Source organism: Aquila chrysaetos, chromosome 5, assembly GCF_900496995.4.
Source record: "Aquila chrysaetos chrysaetos chromosome 5, bAquChr1.4, whole genome shotgun sequence".
Taxonomy (NCBI): Eukaryota; Metazoa; Chordata; class Aves; order Accipitriformes; family Accipitridae; genus Aquila; species Aquila chrysaetos.
Window position 1 is genome coordinate 73,202,241 of NC_044008.1, and position 27,419 is coordinate 73,229,659.

A 27,419-nucleotide genomic window follows, 5' to 3' on the forward strand; every position below is an offset into this window, starting at 1 on the left:
AATGATAAAACTAAAGCAGAGCTTGACTTCAAAAGCTCACCCTACTCCGGCGTTACCCTCCAGCCTGCTCTACCACCCACTTTTGAGCTCTGTGCCTGCAGACGAAGCTCGGGAGCGTTTGTTGCGCTCCAGGGAGAGGGAAATGGAGTCGGAGGGCTGCGGTGGGCGATGACAAGGCGGAGGGCAGAGCCCAGCCAAGGTGGGCTCCCACCGACCGGGCCGGGAGGGAACCACCGAGCCCCCACGTCCAGCCTCGGAGCAGGACGGGGAGGAGGGCAGGAGGCGCCTTGGATCTGGAGGACAGGTTTGGGGGCCAACCCCTAATTAAAACCTTTTGTATGAAGTTAAAAAAAACCTCCATTCCGTGTCTGTTTAATATTTAACAGATGGGGAGGGAAGATGTGAACACAACTGCAGACGGAGTTTTGCTGATGTGCCAGTTACATTGCAATCAGATATTGTTTAATTAGTATGCAGAGCAAAAACATGCCTTCGGATTATTTATTTAAAAAAAAAAAAAAAATAAAATGGGGGCCCGCCCCGTTTATCTCCCTGAGATGAAAACTTTTCGCGAAGTTTTTATGCCTGGCGGTAACCTCCCGCCCTGCAGTACTTCGGCCGGCCAGGGGAAGAGGCAGCGAGGTGCTGCGGCGGTCCGCGGTGCGGGGCGCGGAAGGGCGCGGAGCGGCGCGGAGGGGAGCGCCTGCGCCTTTAAGGCGGCGGAGCGGCGGCTGCCGATCGCTTCCCTTTGATAAGGTCCTGGCAACTCCGTAACCGCTCCGGGATGCCGAGAGAAGGGGCCAAAAACCATAAAATCTCCCCCCCCCCAAAAAAATATAATTATTTTATTTTCTTCACGAATAATAAACACCCCCCCACCGCCTCCCTCCCGGGGCAGAAGCTTCCCCCCTCTCACGCCTCGCAGCGTGCATGCCCGGGGGCGGGAGAAGCGGGCGGGGCAGGAGGTGCTCCCCCCCTCTTCATCTTTTTTATATTTTTAATTTTTTTTTTTTTGGGGGGGGGGAAGCTCTTTTTTGTGCGCGTACGAGCGCGGCGGGCGGCGCGAAGCCGCGCTACCGCCCTTACAGGACCGCTCCGCCGGCCTCCGCTTTGATGCGCGCAGCGCTGGCGGGGAGAGCCCAGGGGCGCGGGGGGGGGGGGGGGGGAGAGAGGGAGGGGGGGGGGGGCGGGGGGACGGGAGGGAGGAGGAGGAGGCGGGGGAGGGACCAGCGCTTTTGTATTTAAAATAAATAAAATAAATAACCAGGGGAGGGAGAGGAGGGAGGCGCGGATCGCAGTGGGCTCCTTCCCTAGCAGCCCCCCCCCCCCCCCCTCCTTTCCCGATGCTCTCCGATGCGGTTGCACCGCCGGGGAGGAGAGGAGGAGGAGGAGGAGGAGGAGGAGGAAGGACAGCGGGGGGAGCGGGGCCAGCCTGCGCGCTGCCGGCGGCGGAGAGCGGCGGGGCCGCGGGCGCGCAGCGAGCTCCGGCTCCGCGGTGAGTGGTAACTTCGGGGGCAGCGGGCTGCGCTCCCGGCGGCTTTTTTTTTTTTTTTTTTTTTTTTTGAAAGACGGATTTTTAATCTCTTTAACAATTTTTTTAAATTTTTTTTTTTTAAGATTTTTTTTTTTTTTTTTTTTTAAATTCTGGTGTGCGCGCCTTGCGGTGCCCGCTCTTGCGCGGGCGCGGGAGCTCCGCGGGCGCGGCCGGCCCGGCGCGGCCGGGGTCGGCTGTTGCACAGGGGCTCGGAGGATCCAAGTAGCTCCGGACTTTCCCCCCCCCCTTCCCCTCCCTTCCTCCTCTTCCCCCCCCCCCCCAAGCTCCGGCTCCGACCTCTCTCCTCCCAGCCCGTCGCCATTTCTGGAGCAGGTTTTTATTATGATGATGATGATGATGATGATTTTGCACGCCGGTCCAGCTCCGGGAAGCCGGCTCGGCGCCGCCCGGGGGCTGCCCCCCTTCCCGACCCCCCCTCACCCCTCCTCCGGTTCTCCTTTCGATTTATTTTCCTCTTTCCAACGCTGGGTTTGATGGTCCCCGGCTCCGGGGGGGGGGACATACACACACACACAGCGGGCCCGGGATGCCCCGCTTCGCCCAGGTACAGCCAACCCCCCCCGGATTATTTTTTTTTTTGGGGGGGGGGGTTCCCTTGCTCCAGCATCTTGCAGAGAAGCGCCCCAAAAACCCCTTTACCCGAGGGGGTACGCCCCGTCCTTGAGGGGGGGGGGACACACGCCGGCCGCCCCCCCAGCCCCGCGGTGCTGCTGGAGGAGGGAGAGGGGAGAGAGGGTCTGGGGGGGTGCAAAATGGAAACCAGATGCCGGGGCAGGGACGCCCTGTGCTGCCGTGAGCTGTCGGGGGGGGGGGGGGGGGGGGCAGCTCGCCCCCACCCCCAACCCCCCCCCCCTCACGGCCCGGCCCCGCTAAAAGTGCGCCGGGAGTTCAGCGGAGCGGATCTGATAGTCGCGATCGGGCTGGCGATAGAGCCGGGCTCCCTTTTGCCCTGCCTTTTTTTTTTCCTCTCTCTCTCTCTGTCTCCCTTTCTTTTTCTTTTTTTTTTTTTTTTTTTTTTGAATGTGAAGAGTTGAAAAGCCTGTTTACTTTTTGTCTTTGATGTTGGGAGGATCTGGTTTTGATTAGATCAATACTCCTTTTTTCTCTCTCCCCCCCCCCCCCCTTTTTTTTTTTTTTTTTTTTTTTTTTTTTTTTTCCCTTTGCAGAGAGGAGGCTCAGAGGATCCCCTGCTGACTCCAGGCAGAGGAAGGCAGAGGCACAGGCAGCTCCTGGAGGAACTGGGAGCCCCTCTCCCCATCGGGCTCCGGAACCATGAGCAGCGCTGTGGTCCTCACCCACCTCCCAGACCCCAGCAGCAGCTTCAGGGAAGACGCCCCTCGACCCCCTGTCCCTGGGGAGGAAGGAGAAACACCATGCCCGCAACTCGCCAGCTCGTTTCTCCCCAAAAGCCAAAGCTTCAAGGCCATGCCGGTGCCTCCTGCCCCGCGGAGGAATGAGAACGGACTTGGGGAGCCGGAAGGCAGCGCATCTCCAGACTCCCCGCTGGCCAGATGGACCAAATCCTTGCATTCCTTGTTGGGAGATCAAGATGGTGCCTATCTTTTTCGGACCTTCCTGGAAAGGGAAAAATGTGTGGATACCTTAGACTTCTGGTTTGCCTGCAATGGCTTCAGGCAGATGGACCTTAAGGATACCAAAACTTTAAGAGTAGCCAAAGCTATATACAAAAGGTACATCGAGAACAACAGCATCGTCTCCAAGCAGCTCAAGCCTGCTACCAAGACCTACATAAGGGATAGCATCAAGAAGCAGCAGATAGATTCTATCATGTTTGATCAGGCACAGACTGAGATTCAGACCGTGATGGAGGAAAATGCTTACCAGATGTTTTTAACTTCTGATATATACCTCGAATATGTAAGGAGTGGAGGAGAGAATCCTGCTTACATGAACAGCAATGGACTGGGGAGCTTAAAAGTTGTCTGTGGCTATCTCCCGACCTTGAATGAAGAAGAGGAATGGAGCTGTGCAGACTTTAAAAACAAAATCTTGCCTTCGGTAGTTGGGCTATCCAGCAAGACGCTGAGGGTTACGGCGAACGTGAGAGCTACGGAAACGATCGAGAACGGCTACAGGTAAGGGAACCCCTGGAAATGGTGCTTTGTTTTAACTTGAAGGACTCGAGAGTGCTTTTCGGAAGGCTGGTGGCGTGGCGTGCTGGGGAGCTAGCAGGGAGTCGAGGGGAGGCCGGCCTTCCCGTGGAGCTGGGGGCACGGGCGCTTCCCTGCACCTCCAAGCGCTGGAATTTAGGGGGTGTTGCCTGCGTTTGGGGGTTTTTCCCCCTCCGTACGGAGGAGAACGAGATACTGTGCTCTTAAGCCCTATTGGCTGTTTCGGTTCTCTTGCAGATCAAAAACTTCATAGCAACTATGTCCTCCGGACATACGTTAATTATTGGTTCGACTTTCAAACCTATTAAGAGCAGTAGTAGAGTGGATCATATAGACGCATGAATAATGTAACCTACTAGTTCCCCAACTCCACCATCAACCAGTGTTTAACTACGTTGGTTATGTGGGAAGCAATTGTGCGGTCATGCAGGAGGAAATGTATGCGCTTGCTACATCAAACTCTGCAACTTGCACAAAATCTGCTTTTATTTTGACTCCGCGCGTGTGATGTACAGCCTCTCCCATCGCGTTGGGTGTTGGTATCATGTCAAAGCCGTTTAGGGTGGCTTTGAGCCAATGCATACAGGAGGATACTTAAAATTGAGTACTTAAGGTAATAGAGACGTTCCAGGTAGAGAGTAATAGTAGATCTTTGGTGCTCTCCTGTTGGCCGTGTGCTCAAAGTTAAACTCGTTAGAACGTGGTCGTGTCTCGTGGCAGCTCCGGAGGATGCGGGGAGCGGTGTGTGGTGGCGGGGTCTTCTCGTGCCCTTGTCTCGGGGTGCGTCCGCCTTGCCGAACCCTTCTCTTTTGTTGGAAACGTTGGTGGCACGGCGGTGTGAGGGTGAAGAAAGTAAGAGCCATCTCCAAGGGAAGGGGGGGATGGGAAAGAGAGACTCCGATGAGCAAATGATGAGTTGTATAATCCTCTGAAAATGTATTCTTTCCTCTCCCCACCCTTGCCATAAATGTGGATTGTTGAATCAGGGCTGAGAGGAGAGGGCTCTGCTGGCAGATGGGAGCTCTCCTCTGCTGGCCCGCGAGGTTGGGGTTTGGTATGGTGAGTGTTTGACATCTCATTTACAGGAATTTTGAGAGGGTGTCTGTGATTCATGGACATCAAAGGGCATCAGGCTTCTCCTGGGGACGCTTTGCTGGAGCGCGCCCTCCTCTCCTGCCCTACGGAGAGCTTCCAGCTGTGCCGGGCTTCCCGGTGCTGAGCCGCCGGGAGCTGGGAGGGTGCCCTTGTCTGGGAGGGTGCTGCTGAGCCAGGGACCTCTTTGGTCCTCTCCTTCTCCTGGAGGCCCTCCCTGCCAGCGGAGGGGTGATGGAGAGGGGTGATGGCCGTGGGCGCAGCCAGGAGGGATGCGCTTGGTCCCGGCGTGGCCTCTGGACCTCTCCTGCTGGGGGGCTGCGTGCGGTGGTGGGGTGGGGGGGGGCACTGGCTGGCAGCTGGTCTGTGGAGGACTCGGGTTTTGGGATCCTCATCTCGTGCCTGGATGTTGCCGTCTGGGCATCTGCTGTTCTCCAGAACTTGGTTTGAACTGCTGCCCTTCGCTCGCTTTCCAGGAGGGGGACGTTTGATGCTTTTATCTCCCAGCCTTTGTTGGTATTCAGTGCTGGAAGGGCTTGGCTGTAATGTTCTACCAGAGCTGCAGGCCCTGCTAAAAACCCACATGTGCCTTGTCCAGGAGAGCTCTCGCAGAACAGTGGCTGCTTGCCTGATTAGTGCTGGGTTTTTTTCCTTTGCTGTTTTTTTTTTCTTTCTTTCTTTCTTTCTTTCTTTTCGTTTTTTGTCCGGGGATTAATGCAGCTTGCTCCTCACATGTCAGATCTACCCTCCTAGGACATTAGGTAGTGCATTTTGCTTTGATCACCTTCTGTTGAATTTCCAGGAGCTTTTGCTCTCCATGGGGCCAAGAGATCTCAATGCAAAGAGAGGGAGGTCAAGCTGAGATGCTTCTCAGTTCCTCCCTGAGCTATCCATTTGTGAAGCCACTTGTGCGTGCATGTGCGAGAAGCTGATGAGCATATGGATGGGTTATCTCTCATCACTCAGCATTTAGGATTGCGTTTAGGATTGGAGCTGAAGCTTGCACAAAGTCTTTTCTGGTGAGTGGCCAAACCACACCTCCCTCCTCGTGTGTGTGATGGAATTAAAGAATTTCTGCTTAGCGCGTTATGGTTTTGAAGCGCTGTGCAGGCTCTTGCCATTCGCTTCGGTGGGTTTCAATGGGATTATACCAGCGAAAGCCGGGAGCGCTGGGCTGAGCACACCTGATGGTGGGAGCAGAGCAATTTTGGGCCAGCCCGCTATTTGGATGGGAGTTCACCTGGAAATCCCAGGGCATGGAGTCACGGCCAAAACCGTGGCAAACGGGAGACCGCAGAAACCGTACAAGTTGAAAGACTTTGTTTGGCCCCAGCATCAGTGATGGACAGGAACAGGAGAAGTCAAGTGAAAACACAGGGTTTGCACCTGGCTGCAAAACAGGCGTATGCATGCAAACTGCTGGTTGTATATTTGGAGCCCTAATACAGGGAATATTTTAAATGCAGAACCTCCCTCTTGTCCTTCAAAGCAAATCCCCTCCCCTGTAGGTTGTGGTTTGGTTAAAACTGGCCTCCCCACGCTGTGCTGGACCTGGCCCCATGCTCCAGGAATTCCAGCTATTATTTATACGCGCTTCTAAATTTATCACGCACGACTTTGTGTACACAGAGAGCGCTTCTTCCTTTGCAGTGCTGCCGTGTAACGTGGTTTTGTTCAGTCCAAGGTGGACTCATCTGCCTCCCATTAAGCTCTAACATCAGTGGGACTGGCCGTGCTTTGAGAAGGCTGGGGTTTGCAGATGGCCTTCTGCCGGCTCCCAGTGCTTCCTGGCCTTTGAAAGGACCCGCCGGTGGAGCTCCTTGTGTGTGAAGTTATTGGAACCAAGTTTGGCTTCAATTATCAAAGTAAATGATGCCATTGTAAAGCTATGCTTGAAGCGGTGTTCTACAATTAGAGCATGGAAGCTGTGATTAACGTAGTTTTGTTAAAATATACCTTTGTTTTTCAGGTTTGTGCATGTGTGTTGTTTTCTGGTTTTGCTTTTAAACCCATGATTGCCCAGTGATGTTTGTCCCAAGAAAATAATGAGATTCAATTTTGCCTCAAAATGCTCCTTGTAGATTTTCTTCTCTCTCTGTAGAAATCTGTGATTTGAACTGCCAGAGTGTTTTTATTTCTAAGAAGCAGAGTTTGACAATAAAAAAAGCCCCCACGCTCTGAAATTGCACCCTCATAACAGGGGATACAACCAAGAGCCCCTGAAATTTTCATGGCATTATAATACCTCTGATATGCCCATTGCCTAACATAGCATATAGAGAGTTACATGCTGTGTGTCATCGCATCAAGATAAGAATAGGCTGAGAAACATCAGACATTCTCCTTGAAGCTCCAGAGCAACTGCTACCTGACAGCTGAAAACACTTTGCATATTGAGTTTGGAGCTGGGGTGTGTGTTTGTGTGTGCAGCATCTGCGGCAGGAGACCACCGCTTTCCACTGGAATTTAAAACCCTCGCAGGCAACTTGATGCATCTGGGTGCAATTACTGTAGTAAGGTGGTCAAAAAAAAAAAAAAAAAAAACAACATTAAACCTAGCAAAACAGCCCCCATTGGTTTTCTTAAAGGAAGTGGGGATTTCTGTGGGACAGTGTGGTGGAGGTGGAGTGTGGGGGCTTACTTTAAAAATGTCAACTTTAGGGATTTTTTTTTTTTTTTTTTTTTTTTTTGTCCACGAATTGTTGGAAGGTGAATCGGTGCTGGAGTACAGTACCGATGGGAAGATGAGTTAGTTCTGGCCACTTTCTCTAATTATATCTTTCCAAAGGCTGCGTTTGGACACACCTCCTCTCCCTGTGCCCTATTCATACGGACCCGCTGCCTCCGCCTCCACCCCAGCCTCTCCAGCAATCTGTCTGCTGGAAGAACGTGCCAAATCAGCCCTCCTGGATGCAACCAGGGATGACACAGACACCTCCCAGCAAAAGGTGGTGGTGCTGTGCGGGGGAGCATCCTGCACCTCTCAGCCTTGTGGTCCTCAGATGTGCTCTCAAGACCTGAGGTGGTTTCAAATCGAATAGTTGTAAGAGCTGCATCCCTGAGACAGCCGCCCCAAAAGCCCACCAAGGACCTAGGAGGGGTCACTTGGACTGCACATCCCCCTGAATCGGAGTAGAAGGCTACATGGTTTTTAGAGGAACTTTTTTGTAGTAGTAGTAGGATAACTTAGCTTTCACCCACATGTGGAATTAATTTATCTTTGAAGATTTAACTTCTTTCCTGTGGCATTCCTTACTATCTCTCTCTTCCCCCCCCCCCCCCCCCCCCCCCTCTTCCCAGATATATATTTTTTAACATCTTGATCTCCCCATCAGAAATGCCTTGGCCTCCTTCGGAAAGGAATGCAGCCCCGGCTGGGTTGAATACCTGCCTGCAGCCAGCCCCGCGCCTCTCATACCAGAGAGGCCTATCTTCCCCACCACGCTTCCCTCTCCTTTTTTTTTTTTTTTTTCTTTTCCCCTTTTTCTTTTTTAAACTTAAGCCTTTGTGGAGGCTCCTGTTTTCTTCGGTGCTGGCGGAGCAAGGAATGCGCGGGGTGCCTGGTTGTTTGTGAGGGATGGAGAGGACATTGCTGCTCACTTAAACCCAGCTGGTCCCCTCCAACCCCCCGTGGGGGCAGGGAGGTGGAAAGCCCATTAAAAAAAACCTGCCGAGCCTGCTGGCACATTCCTTAGGCCCCCAAGTCCTGGGTAAGTGGCCCTAATTATTAAAATCAGCAGTCCTTATCAGATGACAAGGCCTTTTGCTTTGATATACAAAGGCAGAAGCTTAACAACCCCATCTTTCCCTGGAAGAGGAACAAAATGTGCACCTTAACATGCGGCTTTCAAACCTCCCTGCATAATCCCCTTATCGCCTGCCGAAGAGATGTATATTGATCCTGGCTGGGAAGTTGGAGTAATGGGAGGTAGCGGGCAGGGGGATGCCCAGGTCCCCCCTGTGCGGTGACCCTGCCGGGGTGACCCCGCCACGCTCCGTCACAGCTCATGTCGCTGCCCATGAATTTTTCATGCGACCGCTCTTGGGTACTCAACTCAAACATCCAGGCTGGGCTTTGGGTTTGCTTCTCCGAGTGAAGCCAAAGGTGTCGGTATCGGTAACCTACGCGCCCACTAATACAACCTGCTGCTCCTGTCCTCACGTCCCCCATCCTTCTCTTTGCCACCCAACCCTACGCACAAACCCACAAGTTGAACAAGATGTAGGTTCTCCTAGAAACCGGGCCTTTTTATTGCGTGTTTTTGTAATGCCAGGAAGATGGCACCCGTCTTTGGGAGGCCGAGCCTGAGACAGCAAATTTGAGCCCTGTCCATGCCTCCTCTGACGCGTGGTGGTCCTGCTCCAGGAGTTCCAGGCAGTTCTCTTGTTTCAGGCAACACAGATAGATACCGTAACTTGTATTCCCAAAGGGGCCCTAACTCCTGTCTTCAGAGTAGACTCAAGCATTTATTAGCTGGTGCCTCAACGGCTTTCAGTGGGACTTGAGCTATGAACTTCTTGATCTTTTGCCTGCTGCTGCCCACAGCAAAACTCCTGCTGACCTCAGCAGTGCAGCATCAAGCTTTAAGGACCCAGTTTTTGAAGGTATCGAAGTACGTAGAGGTGCTTCCTAGGATTTTCTAAAGCACACTTCCAATGTTGAAAGCAACATCTTTAAAGTTGGACTTTGGGTATGTTTAGACAGAGTGTGTCCTGGTTGCTGCTGGTCTGAGCAATGGGTGGTTAGTTGCTTCTAAAGGAGTTGAGCAGCCAGTGTGCATGGTTTCCATAAGGAAAATGCTACCGTGAAACTTGTGTGCTTTTCTCTAGCCCAAGACTGGCTGGTAACTAGATTCCTGTTTTGCTTGTCCCTAGGTCCTTCAAGAGGAACGATCCCGTTAACCCATACCATGTGAATTCTGGCTATGTTTTTGCCCCAGCAACCAGCGCGAACGATAGTGAAATATCTAGTGATGCCCTGACGGACGACTCCATGTCAATGACGGACAGCAGCGTGTAAGTATCTTGTGTTGGCTGGGTCCTTTGGGGATGTGCCATCTGTGAATCAGCTGCACCGGTGCACCGCTGGGGCTTACGGGAGCGATGGCTCCAGGGTCATCACCCAGCTTCTGGTCGCCGTTGACTGGGGGCTGCCGAAACTGAGGTGTGCGCCCGAACCGAGGGGTGTAGCAGGGCATGGTAGCCTCGCTCTTCATGAAGTCGCCGGAGGTATCGGATGGAGTAAAATAATGCATCCCTCTATTGCCGTTTTGCAACTGCAGCTGAGCAAACATGTTTTCCCCTATGCTAATGGTGCTGCCTGACTAACCCAAGGAGCGTATCTCCCTGAGCCTTTGTCTTAAGGCCAGGCTTCCTTAACTAGTTATCAGTCATCAAAGAGGAGGAGATTACTTCCTGTAGGAAGTACTTTCTGTAATTAAGGTTCCTCATTAATGTCAGAACGTACATTAAGAGGGCCAGTGACCTGAAGGGGCAAATAGCTGCTCATCTAGTGTGGCTGGGGCAGTCTTCAAAGAGCCATTTGAATGGAGCTGCGTGGATCAGGTCTGGGTGTTTCAGGAGCGTAGGGATGAGAGATGATGCTGTGGCTGAGCCCAGGGATTGCAGGATCTGTCTTTTCCTCCTGACTCTGCTGAGAAGTGTGCAACTGGCAGCAAGTTGTTTGACCACTCTTCCTCAGTTTGCTTTCCCCAGCAGGAGAGAAATGGTGCTTTTGTGTCTGGGGGTAGAAGAGACAGTAAGACTCACTTAGTGCTCCTAAGGACCATTTTCAACTGGGCAGAAGGCAGATGTTACCGTTTGTGTTTCGTGATCTTCACTTAAGTACAAGTGCTCTAGAAAAGCCCACCCTGTAAACAGAGTGCTGCATTCCTGGTCTTCGTCTCATAGGTGAAGCTTCCCCAGTGTCTCTGTCAGACATGGCCAGTGGTTACTCTTGCACTCCTTGGAGAGGTTTGCATGCTGGGTTTTTAAAGTCAACGTGCGTGGTGATGCACAACGGAAAACAGGATTTACCAAAAATCCTTGATGGGTAAACAAAAGCTTGCTTTTTTTAATGCACATGTGTGTTTTGAACTGATATTATGGAAAAAAATAGTTTGTTGTCCCACCAGATTCCCTTATTGAACAATATTGGCATTAAATAAAAGAGCTGAATCATAGGGTGACTTCTTTATTTCTTCTTACTGGCTCTGGTTGTATGTGATCATGTGTCAACAGAGCATTCATTGGGTTAGTCATTTCTGGACCAGTGTAGGGTCACTTGGGATTCACAGGGCTAGGATTATACCCTCTCTTCACAGCAATGCCAATTGTGGGCCTTATACAGATGAGAGCACTGAGTGAGAAATAAAGTGCATGGTGGATGAAAGGCTTAACTGAATCGCTTTCAGCCCATTGTTAGTCCAGGGGAGCTTAGCGGGGATGAGAGGGCAGCAGCCCGCTTTGAAATTTGCTTGAACAAGTGAATAGGAGCTCCCCATAAAGCAGCGCGTGAAAGGAGCCTGCCTGTTTTTTCCTGCCATAACAATAGCCCGCGCAGGCTGTGAGAGTTTGGGGAAGCTTGGCTGATTAAACTGCCCGCAGCTCCAGGTTGGGGGGCGGCGGGGAGGGGAGCGGGATGGCGGAGGTTGGAGGAATATTTCCTGCTGCAGAGCCGGTCCCCTGGGCATCCCCGGAGCCACACTCTGTCCGCGGGGCCGGGAGCAGGCGGGCACGCAGGGATGTTGGATGGTTTTGGAAGTGGGAGAGGTAAATTGGCAGTTTGGGAGGCTGGGCTTAAAGTTAAGGCTGATGTAAAACTTCCTTTGCAGAGGCGAAGGGCTGCTGCCAAGATTGCAGTAAAACATGTGGGATTTGCAGCCTCTCCTGGCACCTGGCTCTGCTGGTTGCTGAAGATGCTGTGAACGTGTTTGGGGGCACAAACCCGCCGTGCTTTCACAGGCTGAGCCTGGGTGCTCTTCTGCCTGCGAGGTTTTACCCCCCTTTAACAGAGGACCTGGGTTTATTCTGTTTCGTCAGTGCGAATGCAAATTAGTTCTTTAGGCTTATATTGGTACCAACTGAAGAGGAAAAACTTGTTCTGGAAAAGTCTGTCAGACATAGCAGTAAAGTGAGGTTGGTTTGTATTTTTTTTTTTTTTTTAATAAATCTAAATCTGAACTATACTGGAATTAGGAGAGGTCTCCAAATAATGCACAATCTGCCTTTTTTATTTTATTATAGATGCTAGGGATCAGTCTGGCCGTATATATTTTGTAATAGCCACAAAGCATCATGCAAATTTGTATTTCCATTTCTTGATTGGGGGGGAGACGATAGGGGATTTTTTTTTTATTTGCTTATATCTTATTTATGGATTTACTTTGGACACAGGGGAATGCTGCTGAGCAAACTTCAAATATTACCTTATCTTACAAACCAGGCTTTTGATGTTGGCAAGATCAGAGGCTTGTTTCAGAGCCGTTGCCAAATGAAGATGGGAGTGAATGCATATGCGCATGAGTCTGATATTTCAAAGCAGCAGTAAAACTACATTCAGGTTAGGTCAGGCACATCTGAGTCAAAAGGCTAAGATAATTGGCTCAGCTTAAATGGCAGCTGACTGGGTAGAAGACTTCAAACTAGTGTTTCCCCCAGAAACAGATTGGCTTAGCCCCAGCCTGGTTAGCTGAAATGTTTATAATTAAACTCTACTATTTAGTGCCTAAACTCTGTAGCTCTTCAGCCCACAGCTTTTAGTAGCCAAGAAAGTGAGTGCAAATGTTTGCTGCTGGAGCAAGGGGAGAGGTGGCACCTGGAGAGCTGGGGTTAACCCTTCTCCTGCCCCAAAACCTCTGGCCAAGCTCAGCCTTTTCGGTTCAAAGGTACTTTCTCCTCGGCCGGCGGGTCTGTTTCAGCATCAGGGTTCCCCCCACACCCCCGTATCTCTTGCTGTACTGAGCCTGGCTCCCGCTCCATCCGTCTGTCCCTCCTGCAGTCGGGGATCACCCGTTGGTCACCCCTTCAACCCCGGCGTTGTCCATTTCCCCCCTGTTTTATATGGAAGGCCTAGGTTTAGCGAGCACTCATCAAAGTGGCTGTAAAAGTCCCTCCCCAGTCCCCAGGCTGACTTTCCCGAGCTCCTCCACAGCCTTCCCATCCCAGTGAAATACCTCTTTTTCTTTTTTTTTTCTTTAAATCTTTTTTTAACTCTGCACATTGTAACAAGTTGTAAAACTCTTCTGACAAGGCAGGGCTGTAGAAGCAGGGAGCAGGAGGTTTGACGTGGGGCTCTGTGGTGCAATCGGAGGAATTTTAGGGGAAAAGAGCAGCTTTCATACCAACCTGAACGAGGGCAAGTCTTAAATTAAGTGAGGAGCTGTGCTGTTGGGTCAGCGTTGCTTTTCCTCCTCCCTTTTTGAGCCACCCTTCCTGGGCATGGCGTGAGTCCCCGCTCCCGCTCCGTAGCCTGTCCCAGGACCGTCCCTTTGGGCAGAGACGGACCCCCGGAGCTGGGAGCACGGGGACACCCCGCAAGGAGATGTCCTCCCAGCTCGGTGGCCGCAGCAGAGGGGTTGGGGATGGCATCTCCGCCTTGGAGACCTGGAGAGAGGTGGGGAGCACAGGAGGGCTGGGGGGCTCGCTGTTGTCCCTTGGTCGTGTCCTTGGGTACCTTGTGTTGAATGCACAGACCTTCAGCTGCTTCCCCGCTCTTCCCCATCTGGCCTCTTGGACTGCCATTTACAGAGGACACCTCCTCTTTAATTGAATATGTTAACGGGATTAGTCCCGTATGTATGTATGCGTGTAACGTGCTCAGGCTGGCATTTTTACTTACCTTTAAAATGCCTATTTTACTTGTTATTCCCTATATTGAAGGTTTTCCCTAAGAGACCCTTATCTCAGTAAGCCTCACTGAACAAATCCTTCTCTGAAGGTACAGATGATTTGGTTTTCACCTTAAATTTGCTTTTCCCTCATCCTCCCCCAAAGCTAAGCCATGTCATGTGCCCAAATCCCTGTTGCCACATGGGTTCATGGAGCAGAAGTGCTCGGTGGCCACCAGCGGCTGCGGTTGGTGGCCATGGCCGGCTGCGATGGCTGGTGCGTGCTGGGCCGCTTCCCCAAAAAGCGCTCCACAGCCCTGTGTTGTACAAGGGGGACATTAGGACAATTAGCTCCTTCCACTTGTAACGTAATGTGCGTTCGTGGACCATGTCTGGAGGAGGCTGATCTTGTGGCATCAAGAACTTCCTTTGCGGTCCCAGCATGCTCTCTTTTATTATAAAGATTTTTCAAATTTTATCAAGATGAAATTGTTCCGATCTTTCACTCCAGGCTTTGCAGCTTCATCTTGCTCATTAGGACAATTTAATGGCAACTGAGCGCTTTGGCCAAGAGCTTCACAAAAGCCTGCGATAGCGTGCTTCAAGCCTTGAGCGTGGAGCGATGGCACCTAATCATCCTCCTCAAGGGAAGGGACCTGGCGTCTCCGGGAAGGTGTTCCCTCGTGCCTCATCTCCGGCTACGTGTCCAAAACACGTTGATGTGTGTCCACCGCCACCGTGGCCACAGGAGGTGGCACGCAGGGATGCCGTGCCACGTTGGCTTCTCCGGCAGCAGCGTGGGGCCGACCGCTGTCTGCTCGGCTGCCGCCTCTCCTCCTTGGGCAGGAGCTATTTTCTCCGCTCAGGAGATGAGTCAGGTGTGGGGGCAGGTGGATGAAAGGGACGGGACTGGAGATCAAGGTTATTCAGCCAGTCTGAGGGAAGGGGTGGAATTAGACATTCAGGATCTCCAGGCACGCTCTTCCGGCTGTCCCCACTGTCTGTAGAAGGCCCTTTAATCCTAACTGAGGTAATTTTTTCGTGTGGCCGGATGAAAACACCCTACGTTGCCTCAAGCGGGCTGTGCGGGGGACCGTTCCCACCGGTGCTCCTCGCCTGGTCATGGCTTCTTGGCCGTAGGCTGGCGTGGCCGAGGGGAGCAACGTCGTGCCCGGAGGGTACGGCCGGGCTTTGCTCATGCCTCGCGGTGGCCTGCCTGTGCCGGCCAGCCTCGGGGCAGGAGAAACATCTCGGATCTTAAGTAGGGCTAGAGATGGGGAGCAGCCTTCTGGTGGCCATCCATCTTGAGCCTCTTCCTTCTTGCTTCCACTGCGCCAACGGTCCATGGGGTGTTTCAGACCTTGAGGAGACCTGTAGCCTTAGAGAGTGTAATTCGGTGGTGAAAAAGCAACAAAAACAAAGGGCAGAAGCAGAAACCTAGCATTCGAAGGGCCTTTCTGTAAGGTGCCTCGGAAGTGAAGCGGATGGGGTCTTTCAGCGTGTTTCCATACGGAGCTGCCTTCAGCTTGCTTTTCAGCTTTTGCTTAATTGCTGCACCTCCACGTAGATGGTGGCACAGGCACTTCCCAAGCCCCCAGACGTTTGAGGCTTCAGGTGACGTCCAGAGGGCTCAGCACCTCTGGGAACGGGGGCCTGTGGCGTGCCTGGGTGGTTTCAGAGGTGATGATGGAGAAGTGTCTTGGTAAGAGCATGGGTAAGAGCCCCGACTGACGGTGACCTCTCTTCCATGTCCAGAGATGGGATCCCCCCGTACAGAATTGGGAGCAAGAAGCAGCTCCAGCGGGAAATGCATCGGAGCGTCAAGGCCAACGGTCAAGTTTCTCTACCTCATTTTCCGGTAAGTTCAGGTGGGAGCTGGCAGGGGCCGGGTTGGCCGTGGGAAGTGGTGGGACTGGGAATGGGCACACGTGGAGGGAAGGGAGCAGGGGAGGCGAACGTTTCCATCCCTACGTGATGCCGGAGAAGAGTTGCTGCTTGGTGTTGGGCCGGAGCCACGTGCTTTCAGCATCCTTGCCAAAACCCGCTTGCGTACAGTCACGTTTTGGTCCTTCCCTGAAAACCAGGTGTTAATTAGGGCTTTTTAATGGCACTGAATTTGCCCTCCTGGTCTAAATCCAAGCAGAGATGCCCCGGTTGGGTCTAAGTGAGAGCCTTGGCTCTGGCCACCGCCCTGACACCTTCGCCGGTGCCGAGCAGACCGGGGCTTGGCCTCACGCGCATCGCCGGCGGCCTTCGGAAGCAAACCATCTGTAAGCCGGCGGGAAGCAGGGTCTCCCAAAAGAGAGGCGTTTGCAGCAGATACGTGCCTTGCTTTGAGGGGATCCGATGCGCGGCGTTGCTGCGCTCTCAAAAATTAACAACTCGCTGACTTGCTAATTCAGTTGACTTGCAGACTCCCGATTCCTGCAGTGAATAAACTGTTTACACAGACAAGTATAAACTTATCTTGTCTTGAGATTAATATGCTAAAATTCCTCTTTCTGCTGTCTTAAGCAGCGAGAAATCATAGATGATATTTCTGGTGTGTGGGGGGGGTGGTTTATGCGGTTTTTCTTTTTGGTATTTTTTTTTCCCCTTCCTCCCTAAAGAAAGTTCTATAGCCTGAGCTTGTAAATTAGATTATTTTGTCCCAGGGCGTGCAAATCGACTTTCTCTGTAAGGCAGTGCTTTGATCAGGGACTGAATAGAGCCAGCTTGTGTAAGAGTGACAATTTCCAGCAGAGTGGCCTTTTTCTACCCTCACATCATTTCTGGAGCTAAGTGGTTGCCGGAGAGAGGCCCCACCTCATCTGGTGGGTAGTATGTGAAAGAGTTGGCAGTTCAGCTTTCTGCTTTCACGGGGGAAAAAAAAAAAAAAGGACGGAGAGAGAGGGAGAGTGGGGGCAAGGAGTGGGGTGCGTGGGGGTGGCAGGAGGGAGGGCAGAGTCGGGTGGGTGGTTTCTTTTTCCTCTTTTTTTTTTTTTTTCCCTCCCCTTTTCCTGCCATGTTTGCTTCTTTTGGCAGAAATTCGCGTTTTGCCTTTTTATATTCTGCACTTGATTTGGAGATGTTCCCTTTTTCCCTTGATAGATCTGCTTGAGGCAGCCAAGCTCAGCAGTGTAGCACTGCTAGCCTGCAGCAGCTTTCTTCATTTTCTGTACAAAGAGATGGGGGGGGGGGGGGGGAAGAGATCTAGGACACTGTTGAGACAACACTACCTCAAAGGTGCCCAGTGTGTAGCCAGGAAATAAATTACCAGCACTTCTCTGATCTGCAACCGTTTGACTTCTTTTTTTTTTTTTTTTTTTTTTCTTTTTTTTTTCTCCTTTCCCTTTTTTCTTCCCTATCTTATTTTTTTTAATTTCCAACTCCTTTCTGTTTATACTCACTTTATTCCTTGAGTTAAAGTCTCTCCCTCCCACCTCAGAGGTTTTTTTTTTTTTTTTTTTTTTTTTGATGTTTGACAACAGTCTTTGAAGATTTTCTACTTCAGAGTAGCTACTGATGGGCTGGTTGTACTACAGAGAGAACAAGCGGGGTTCCTCAGAGTGCGACCAACTGCTCCTGCCGAAGGCAAACGCTGGTGGGGAGGATGTCACTCCATGAGGCCACAGCACTAGCTCATAAAAATCCAGAGCAGACCATGCCTAGTTGCGGTCGTCTTTTCATCCAAACATGGAGACACAACAAGCGTAGCGGGCCCGGCGATGCCGCTCCGGCTAAGCGCCCGCGTCCCGCACCGCCCGCTAAACATGCCTTGTGCCTTCTGTCCCCGCTCCTTGTAGAGGACCCACCGTCTTCCCAAGGAGATGACCCCGGTGGAGCCGGCTGCCTTCGCCGCGGAGCTCATTTCCCGGCTGGAGAAGCTGAAGCAGGAGCAGGAAACCATGGACAGTCTGGAGGAGAGGCTGCAGCAAATCAAGGAGGTAGGAGGATTAACCCTCCCGGGGCCGGGCAGAGCTCGCCGCTTGCCGCCCAGCTTGGGGGGGGTTAGGAGGGGGCCGAATCCTGCTCACGGGGAGGAACGCGTTTCGATGGCGCTGCGGTTCAGGAGCCGGCGGGGTGGACGTCCCGGCGCGCGCCTCGCCGGCTCCTCGTCCTCTCGCGTTTATTCCTCGCCATCGCTTGGCCGGCAGGACGAGGAGAAGGAGGGCTCGGAGCTCCCCGCCAGCCTGCAGAGCGGTCGGGAGATGGCGAACCCCCAGCACCCGCAGCACCCGCTCTCGCTCCTGCCCTCCGGCAGCTACGAGGAGGACCCCCAGGCCATCCTGGACGAGCATCTCTCTCGCGTGCTGAAGACCCCCGGCTGCCAGTCGCCCGGCATGGGCCGGCACAGCCCCCGCGCCCGCTCCCCGGACCGCCTGCCGATGGGCAAGCCGCAGCCCGGCGCGGCCTCGCCGGCCTCGTGCGCCCTGGTGGGTAAGGGATTCGTCACCAAGCAGACCACCAAGCACGTCCACCACCACTACATCCACCACCACACCGCGCCCAAGACGAAGGAGCAGATCGAAGCGGAGGCGGCTCAGCGGGTCCAGTGCTGCTGCCCGGCGGGCAGCGACTACTACTGCTACCCCAAGTGCAAGGGCCACGCGAAAAGCACCGACCCCCCTCTCCCTCCACTGGAGCCCTTTGGGTAAGTCACGAGCACCTCGCTCCGTTGCGCCCGCCCCAAACCATCACCCCGTCGTCCCCCCCTGCGATGGGGCTGACTGGGACGGCCCCGGGGCGGCGCAGCGGGGGGCTAACGGTGGGCTCTTCTCGCCATCAGCAGGACGGGGACGCTGCCGAAGAGGCTGGGCAGAGGAGCGGAGAGCATCGCCCCGCCGGCCGGGGACGGGGGGCTGCCTGGCCCCGGCGGGGTGCAGCTACCGGGGGGCGAGGCGGACCGGGCGCAGAACGTCTGGCAGTGGATGCTGGAGAGCGAGAGGCAAAATAAGCACAAGCCCCATAGGTAAATACGCAGCTGTCTACAGCAATATCGCTCCCGGTAAATATTTATATATTACATGGGCTGTCTATTTTTACAATCGCTAAAAACAAATGAGACTCTTTGCTCCTCCGGTTTAATATAAAAGCTGTTCCGCAGAACCAGAAAAACCACAAAAATGTCATGTTTTTGGCAATAAACCTCCTTTCATGTTATGACAGACTTTTGAGAGGGAGCGAGCAGAATAGGAGCTGCTATTAAAGTCATATTTTCCAGCTTTTCTAACCCGACTTCTTCCCCTCCCCAAGCACACAAAGCACAAAGAAGGCCTACAGCTCCGACTTCGCCAAGGGGGCCCCCGGCCGCCACCACCCGTGGGGGACGGGCAGCCACCCGCGTGGGGCGCAGCCCGCCCACCCCTTCGTCCAGGACCCCGCCATGCCCCCCCTCACCCCACCCAACACCCTGGCGCAGCTGGAGGAAGCGTGTCGCCGGCTCGCCGAGGTCTCCAAGCCGCAGAAGCAACGGTAAGAGCCGCGGGAGGGATGGTCCGGGTCCCGCGGCGGGGTTTGGGGGAGCAGAAGGGGTCGGGGAGGTTTGCCGGGTGCCGGTTGTGCTCATCTTCAGCCAACGCTTGGGTTGACGGCGGGCAAGGCGGCGGGTCGACGCTGATGGCGTCCTCCCCGTCTAGGGAGAGGGGCAACCGTGGGGGCCAGTCCGTGGGGACGCGTGACAGCACGGCTTGGCCGAGCCCCAAGGATGAGCCTCCTTATTCCGACCCCACCCTACCCCGGCGCAAATAGTTTGAGTCCTAGACTATTACTTCCACTCTTTTGATGGCTGTAATTTGCCCATTTTTCCTCTGGGACGGACTCCAGCTACATACCAAGTGGAGAATTGGACTGGTTATCGTTCATTTGGGTATGGAAGGATAAATTAGCCCACAGCATTTTTAATTCTTCCTTTGATTGTTTACAACATGTGAGGGTTGATACAAAGAGCGAACTTAATGACCCACAGGAGACTTCAATTAGGAAGACTGTATTTCAACAATTTTTTTAAAAAGTTTTTTTTTTTTTCTTTTTTTTCCCTTCTTCCCCACTTGCCCTCCCCTTCTCCACTTCAGATGTTCAACCTCAAATCAGCAGAGGGATCGAAACCACTCCGCTGCCATTCAGGGGGGAAACACCCCTTTCTGCAATGCAAGTCTAACGACAGAAGAGTGAGTATTGCACAGACAGAAAAGGATTGGGAAATATATGTATATAATAATTATATTTTCATTAAATGGATTCCGCTTTGAAAAGAGAGGAAATTCTTATATCTGAAATTTCGTCTTTCGAACATTCTTCTTAAAGAAAGAACAAAACATTTTCAAATCTTGTCTCTGGCTCTTTTTAACTTGCATTCCTGTAAAGTGGACAAAGATTGGATTAGTCTAATTACAGGATGGTTCTTTTAACAAGAAATCTGCTACAGAGAGGTCTAAAATGGCCTAAATAATTAAAGTTTTCTTTCTTACCCTCTTCATCTTAAGCAATGAGTAATGTTTGAAGTCCAGACTGAGCCACCTGACTAGAGCCTTTCATTTTTAATTGGTTGACCTTAAGTCCACCAGCTGTCTTTGCTAGCAGCTTTTTTTCTGAAGCCACTCTACAAAGACTTAGAACAAATTAGGAAGACTAAATTACTGCGGACTAACACTTTGTGACCTTTTGACATGCCAAGTGTACATTGCCTCAGAAGCAGTTGTAGATTTGGCTGCATGGTATTCACTAGAGCGTTGCCATTTTGCTGGGTAATATTGTTTTAATTATTCTTTAAGAAGGGTTTCTTAGTGCAAATGACAAGATCCAGTTAATTTTATCCTCACCGGGAAAAATAAGATTACCTGTGTACTTCAGGTGAATAATCTGGCGGTGGTTTTGCTTTGTTAGCTGTTGGTGGTTGCAGGTGGTTTTGTGCATGAGAAGAAAGCTTGGCAGATGCTTCGTATGAAGGCAGATGAAACGAGCCTTTTAAAATCAGAGGTGTACAATGCTGGGGCTCGCTAGGTAGAGGTTGGTAGCCCATGGTGAGCTCTATGCACGCTCACCTGGCCCGCGGTCCTGCTCTCATGCTTCCAGCAAGCATCTAACCTCCATCCCTCGGTTTTCCCGTCCATAAAATGGCACGAGGTCTCTGCTGCCTGGGGCTGGGCGCTTTGCGATGCCGCGATTCCCACCAACACAGCAAGCAGGAGCTGTTGTGGGAGCCTGGCAAAGGGCTGTGCAAACGCACCATGACAAATTCAGGGCAAGTACAGGAATATCTGACTTTTCAGGTCACACCCAGGGTATTTCTGACCAGCATTATGTGTGGCAGAAACACTGCTGGATTGAGTGCGGTGAAACGGCCTGTTCTCAAATGGAAAAATAGAGGGGGTTTTGTGTGTTTTCTGTTTTTCAGTCACAAAGAGCCAAAGAAACTGCCAGTTGTTCACACCTCTCAGTCAAGTGAGTTGGTTGTCACTTATTTTTTTTGCGGAGAAGAAATTCCCTACCGGAGGATGTTAAAGGCCCAGAGCCTGACACTTGGGCACTTTAAAGAACAGCTGAGCAAAAAGGGAAATTACAGGTAAGAATCTGTGATATGTTTGTTCTTTAGTATGTTCTAATAGGTCAAAAGAATCGGCAGATATTTGGCAGGTCTACCCGCAATGACACGTTTACCTCGCTTCTCAGAGGCTGTAGATCTTACTTTCTTCTCACTCAAACCAAGAGCAACTTGGGGATGGAGGAAGGGGCCCTGAGCTGCAGCTTGGTTGGGGGGGGGCCACCTCCTCTCCATCTCCCTCCCCAGCCTCCTCCCCCGATTGCGTAAGGATGCAGGCATCATGCTCCAACCCTTCTCCAAAAAGCTTGAATATGAGGAAAAGCTAGGATGGCCTTGTGGTGAAGGCATGGAGCGGTGGGGTTTGGTTTCCAAGCCGGGGTCAGCATTCATCTTGGTGCTGGCCTCCTGCTTTGCCTACTCATTTAATTTTTTCATTTGTAATTTTTTTTTTTTTTTTTTTTGCAATGGTGTAGCCGTAAATGGGGTCAGTGAAAGGTTTCGATGTTCTATCTATCTAAGTGGACATGTAGCTGAGATGCAGAGAGCTCGCTTTTCATTAGGGAATAAACCTCTGCCCTGCAGGGAAAGCTCCATCAGCGATACAGAGTTCCTCCACAGAAACACCAACAAACCCTGCCTGTCTGGTTTCCAGAGCCCAGCTCCCAGTTTAACCAGTTTGCTTCTTCCCCTGCTCTTCTAGTTCCCATGGCAGTAGCTTCACGTTGGGTGTTTTTGCTGTACTTTCCCAGCGGATCTGGGCACTAGTGGGACCATCCGTTGGCCACTTCTCCTGCAGGGTGAACAGGAGAGGGCTGTTCCAGCTTTAAGTTTTGAATTTGCGTTGAATTTGGTGGGGCTTCAAAGAGCCAGAAGGCTTGTCCTGTAACTGTCAGCATATGATATAACCTCCAAATGGTCATCTGGGTTTGGTACAAGGACTTTCCAGCTGGTGTTCCATCACTGGCCTGTCTCTAGCTTTGGAAAGTCCACCTGTGCAGATCAGAAGTAGGTCACCCAAGGGTGCTCTGAGCCTGGGGGATACCGAGCTGGGGTCTGTCTGTGGCTGTTGCACAGCGGGGCTGAAATAATGCCAATCTTTCCCCAAAACCATCTTTGCAGCCCGCCCAGCTGCCATCAGATGGCAGCAACCTGCAAGTACACCCAACCTGGACAACCTCCAGCAGAGGTTCCTGGGCTTCTTGCACGGTTGTGCCATTTTCCAGCCCCTAAAGCCTCTCCTGGCCCGCTCTGCTCCTCTGCTGGCTGCTGCAGCCTCATGCCCTGCTTGCAGACCAGTTTCCCTGGCCTCACCACTGGTCTGTGTAGTTCCCCCCCGCCCCGCCCGGCCAAAAAAAAATCCTTTTTTGTGTTTGTTTGTTTTCTGTGACATTTTTTGTGTGATGCCCGAGTGCAGGAATAGGCTACTAAAACCTCTGTGGCCCAAAAGCCCCTCCAGGTGCAATTATTTGTGCCTTGTCAGACTGTAATTACTTTAGAAAATGTTTTTAAGTGACTGACAAGGATGAAACAACGTTTTGCTTAGATCTCACCCCTTTACACCTGGGTAAAGACAATACAGAAATTTATAAAAGGAACTTGGGTACGTGCCCAGTATTTTATCTTGCACAGACACAAGGTGAAACTAATTACACAAATGTGTGTACCTCCAGGGAATCATTTTGATCTAAGCTTTGACTTTTGGCTGGACTTTGAGTGAAACTGCGGGTGACCTTCAGGGAAGAGGTCCGCAGTGCCCGGAGTAGCGTGTGTGTTACGGGGAGGCACTAACTAGGCTGCTTTGGTCACATCTGGCATTGATTTCTTTTTAAGGCACATTTAATAAGCATGTCTTTGAAGCCATTGCCTTTCATTTAATGCACAAAGACATGCAGAAATGCTCCGCTCTCCAAATTCTTTATTGATTGGATCAGTTTGCGAGGCGGGTACCTCGGGCTCCCGTGATGCCAGAGCCGCACGGCCGGCCCCGCCGTGGGGCAGCCGCCGGGAAATCACCGCTTTGCTTTCCTTCCCGCCCCCCACCCCCCCAAAAAAAGGAGGAATTAAGCAGTGATTTAATACTGATGGCGTTAACAAAAAACAAACATACATGCACAAAAAAACTGGGTGGTGTCGGGTAATCTGAAGATGGCAGCGGTTCAAAACAGAGCTGTAACGCCAGGCCTGGCCGCCTCGATTGGTGCCAGATGTCCCAAAAAATTAAAAAAAAAAAATTAAAAAAAAAAGAGCAAAGCTTGCCACATAAAATATGTTTCAATGGAAAGCCCATTTCTGAGCAAATAAGAGCAGAGTGACTTGTTTGAAGATGTTGTGGGGGAGGATTTTTTTTCGCTTTGCCTCCTCTTTTTCTTTTTTTTTACCCCTTTTCTCTGTGAAATAAGGTTGTAATTATGTAAAAGGTCATAGCGTGTTTTCTCAAATAAAAATTTTGTAAACACAGCCAGCGCTTGGGCTTGTGGAGGAAGTTATTGGGAAGAGCGGCTGTTATCTGGAGAGGGGCGGAGAAGGGGAAAGGGAAGAGAAAGTTCTTTGTAATTCATTCAAACTTTCCTTGGGTTTTTTTGGTTTTGTTTCAAGGCTGCTGGCCTGGGGAATTGCGGCCTTGACCTGCAGCATGAAAGTTGGTGGGAGTTGGGCCATTGACTTCAATGAGTGCAGGCTCTGAAGGACTTAAATAAGATGTTTTTCCTTGCTGAGCCATTAAAGAAGCAACATGTGTCAATTCAGCTTGGACTGACTTTACAAAAATAAATCCTGACCATACCTTGACTAAATGGAGCTGGTTTCAGCTCTTTGACTAAAAAGCCAGCTTTTATCCCCCTACCAAAATAATTTTAGTGTACCCTAAAAATAAATAGATTTGCAGGCTGTTGTTACGGAGTATTTTAAAAATGTGTAATAGAACAGTCACTAAAAAAAAAAACCCAAACAAATTCTAAGGCCCTGCCGTGGCTCTTTCAGTTTTAATAGTAAAAGTGAGCTTAATTTGATCTCCTTTCCCATCCTAAAAAAAATAACAACTGCAAACCCCTTTCCCCCAACAAACATCTGCCAACCCCAGTTGTCTGGAAACTACAGGGGAGGGGTGTGGGAGGGGTTAATTTTCTTATATTTTTCTTTGTAATCCATCTGAGGAAGGTCTTGCCATCCCTGGCGATCAGATGGCAAAGCACTTTTCCAAGGGAGCAGGCATGTCCGAGGAGGTGTGCGGCGGCAGACGGACAGGCTCCCTAAATGCTACCCCTCTGAATGGAAGCCCTTCATTTGTGCATATGCAATTAAGCAGCCTTAGAAGGAAGAAAGCTCCAAACGGGATAAAAGGAACCTTTAATCAAGAAGCTGAACGGTCTAATTCAGGATAATAGAGGGGTCCTTACTGTTTGACACAGGAGGGGTGGGGGTGCTTTTTGTCTCTGGGAGCGTTGGCTTCATGATCTAACGACCCGGAGCAAAAGAGCAGGAATGCAGGACACTGCTACTTGACCTCCCCGTGTCACGTCCCGCAGGCTGGACCAGGGCTGCTCTGACTGCTAGGAAGCGCCGGGAAACAAATACAGGAGTTTCTGTCACTGAAAATGGATATGTGAATTAGGCATTTGGTTGTTTCGAATGTGAGGCTCCCGGGTTGGGTGGTTTTTTTTTTGTTTTTTTTTTTTTTTTTCAGGAGGAGTACTGCAGAGTTTCAGCTTTTGCATTGCAGGAAGCTGGGATGGTTTTCTTTTAATCCATCCGTATGCCTAAAAAGCCTCTCCTTTTAATAACAGTTGCTAATTTTAATGTTGGGCTTCAGCTTTGAAACAAGAAAACACATGAAAGAAAGAAGGTGGGGAGAGAGGGGAACCTTAAGAATGCTTTGCTTTGAAATTCTGTTTATTTATTTTTTAAATAAGATATTTGACCAGAAATCTTTCTAATTTTCTTTACGGCTGAGGATAGCCACTGCCAACGCGTATAATTTACTCACTGTAGAAGCTGTTGTCACCGCTGAGGAGCGTGCACAGCCCTGCTCCCTCCGTCCCATCGCCGTCCCTGCAGCCCCGGGGATGCTTTCATGTTGCTGGACCTGAGCAGCCCTGAGGTTTTCCTGGCCATGCTGGGCGCTGGAGGAGCATCCTAGGAGGGAGAGATTGGAAATGTTGCGGTTAAAAGAACGGCCAAAGCATCCTTTGCTTTACCTTTTGATTTTTAACTGTGTTTTAATTCTCCTTACCACAGATACTACTTCAAAAAAGCAAGCGACGAGTTTGACTGCGGTGCGGTGTTTGAAGAGATTTGGGAAGACGAAACCATCCTGCCGATGTACGAAGGAAGGATTCTTGGGAAAGTAGAAAGGATCGATTGATGGCATCTGTGTTTCTTAAGAAAAGTTAAGCTAGAAAAGTCTTTGGACACACAACAGTAGTGATGACAAGGAAAGTAAAAAAAAAAAAAAAAACAAACTCTGAAGGAAAGTTTTGAACCAATGAAGAAAAAAAGTGAAGTCTATGAAGACTTTGCTGAATTAGCCTTAGAGGAAAAAAATGGCATTTATTATTCATGAGTTGGGTACTGAGATGATAAAACCCCTGAACTATTTATTAAAAACATGACCACTGTTGGCTATTGGAGATGCAGACCGTGTTTGAGAGACTTCCATACATAATATATGATTTCCTGGGGATCTGAAATGTATGGACTAAGAGAAACTGTGTATAGCTTACCTTAACAGTAATCCTTATTGATATTTATTGAACAGTCTGTTTTCCCTTAAGTCCAGTTTTTGGATATGCTGCTTTAACAATGGAGAAGAGAGGGGCTGGGAAGTGGGGTGTTGGGAGGAAGTATTATTTTATTTTTTTATATCGTTCCCACTATCTAAAATTTAGGAGTTTGGCTATGAGCGCATCTGTGATTTTTTTTTTTTTTTTTTTTAAGGGGGAGGAGGGAAGGAGTGACATGCCCCATATTTCTCCAAGTGAAGATAAAACTTTTCTAAAGAAATAATAATAAAAGCCGAAATAAAAATACTGTCCTACCATTCATCTAGAGACCGGTGCATTTTAATCTATGCTGCTCTAATTTGAAATAAAGGTCTTAAGCGTTAAATATGTTAGATGCAATATAAGAACAGCAACTTGTTATTTTGTCCATGGATTTCTGCGGTGTGAGGTTTTTGCTTTGCTGCTGTCAGTGGTGAGGGTACCGTGTGGTGGCCAGTGCCTCTCTCGGTCGAGGCAAGGTAGAGCAAATCCCTGAGCCTGGGAGAGCTGTAGAAGAAGCCATCCAGTCCCCGTTTCCATTCTTAGCACACCAAAAGGACACGCTGCAAAAGCCAGGTTAAAAAACCCGTATGTATTCCACATAGCTAGCTAATTTTTTTAGCCATTCTACTTCAATGTTAGCACAACTTGTATTTCAACGATGTGTAACTACGCTGGGGCATATTTTCAGATTGGTGTGGAGCGCGTGATTCGTTGTGTGGTGGTTTTTGGTTTGGTTTTTTGGTTTTTTTTTTTTGCCTTACCTTCACAACACCCATGTGAGCCCGTGGGAGATGTGGGCGAAGGCTCTCTGCAGCCCTTGGCAGAGCTTCGTGTGTGCGTGTGCGTGGGTGTTGGGACAGAGCGACCCTTTCCCGAGAAAGACCTTGCATTTCTACAGTTGGGTTTTGTGTTGATTAAGTTAATCTGTGCATTCTGTTTGCCATTGCTACTTTGTATAAGTCTGTATATATTGTAGAAAATGTATGGTGAAAATATTAATACACTATCTCTAGTGTTTTTAAAATTTAATCAGTACAGTACCTGTGCCTGCATGGTGTTACGAGACCATGCGTCGCCCTATATTCAGGGTTCAAGCTTTCCCTTGTTTGTTTAAGGGGTTTATGTATAAATATATTTTATGCCTTTTATTACAAGTCCTGTACTCATGACTTTTGCCATGGCATTTTGTTCTACTTATACTGTAAATTATGCATTATAAAGAGTTTCATTTAAAAAAAAAAATTACTTGGTACAATAATTATTGTAATTAAGAGATGTAGCCTTTATTAAAATTTTATATTTTTCAAATTAATATTGTCTGACTTTTTTTTTCACCCTTAATGGCTTAAAAGGTTGCTTCTCATGTGTGGTGGTAGCTGGAAACAGCAGCTGAGCTCTGCCCTGCCCTCTCCCTCCCCTGGCAGGGGCTGTTCCTGCCGCAAAGAGCAGGTTGCAGCTCAAGTAGGCAAGGCAAAGGCTGGGGCTGCGCTTCGGTGCAACGATTAAATCATTTGCAGCTCCTTCAGGTAA

General features: G+C 50.5%; 1 protein-coding gene across 3 annotated transcripts; it reads left to right on the plus strand.

Moving 5' to 3' along the window:
- The first annotated feature begins 1,427 nt into the window (after positions 1–1,427).
- Positions 1,428–27,197, plus strand: AXIN2 (axin 2). Of its 3 annotated transcripts, none has more exons than XM_030015434.2 (11): positions 1,428–1,495; positions 2,722–3,651; positions 9,655–9,795; positions 15,363–15,465; positions 17,393–17,533; positions 17,744–18,240; positions 18,376–18,558; positions 18,843–19,061; positions 19,661–19,756; positions 20,983–21,150; positions 25,363–27,197. In XM_030015434.2, the coding sequence occupies exons 2-11, from the start codon at positions 2,828–2,830 to the stop codon at positions 25,487–25,489; spliced, it is 2,499 nt and encodes an 832-aa protein (XP_029871294.1). In that variant the 5' UTR covers positions 1,428–1,495; positions 2,722–2,827; the 3' UTR covers positions 25,490–27,197. The 3 variants fall into 3 exon arrangements, with proteins under 3 accessions (XP_029871294.1, XP_029871295.1, XP_040979775.1); XM_030015435.2 differs by lacking the exon at positions 1,428–1,495 and adding an exon at positions 1,847–2,099; XM_041123841.1 differs by lacking the exon at positions 1,428–1,495 and adding an exon at positions 1,847–2,099 and having other exon boundaries at positions 18,379–18,558.
- Positions 27,198–27,419: the final 222 nt, after the last annotated feature.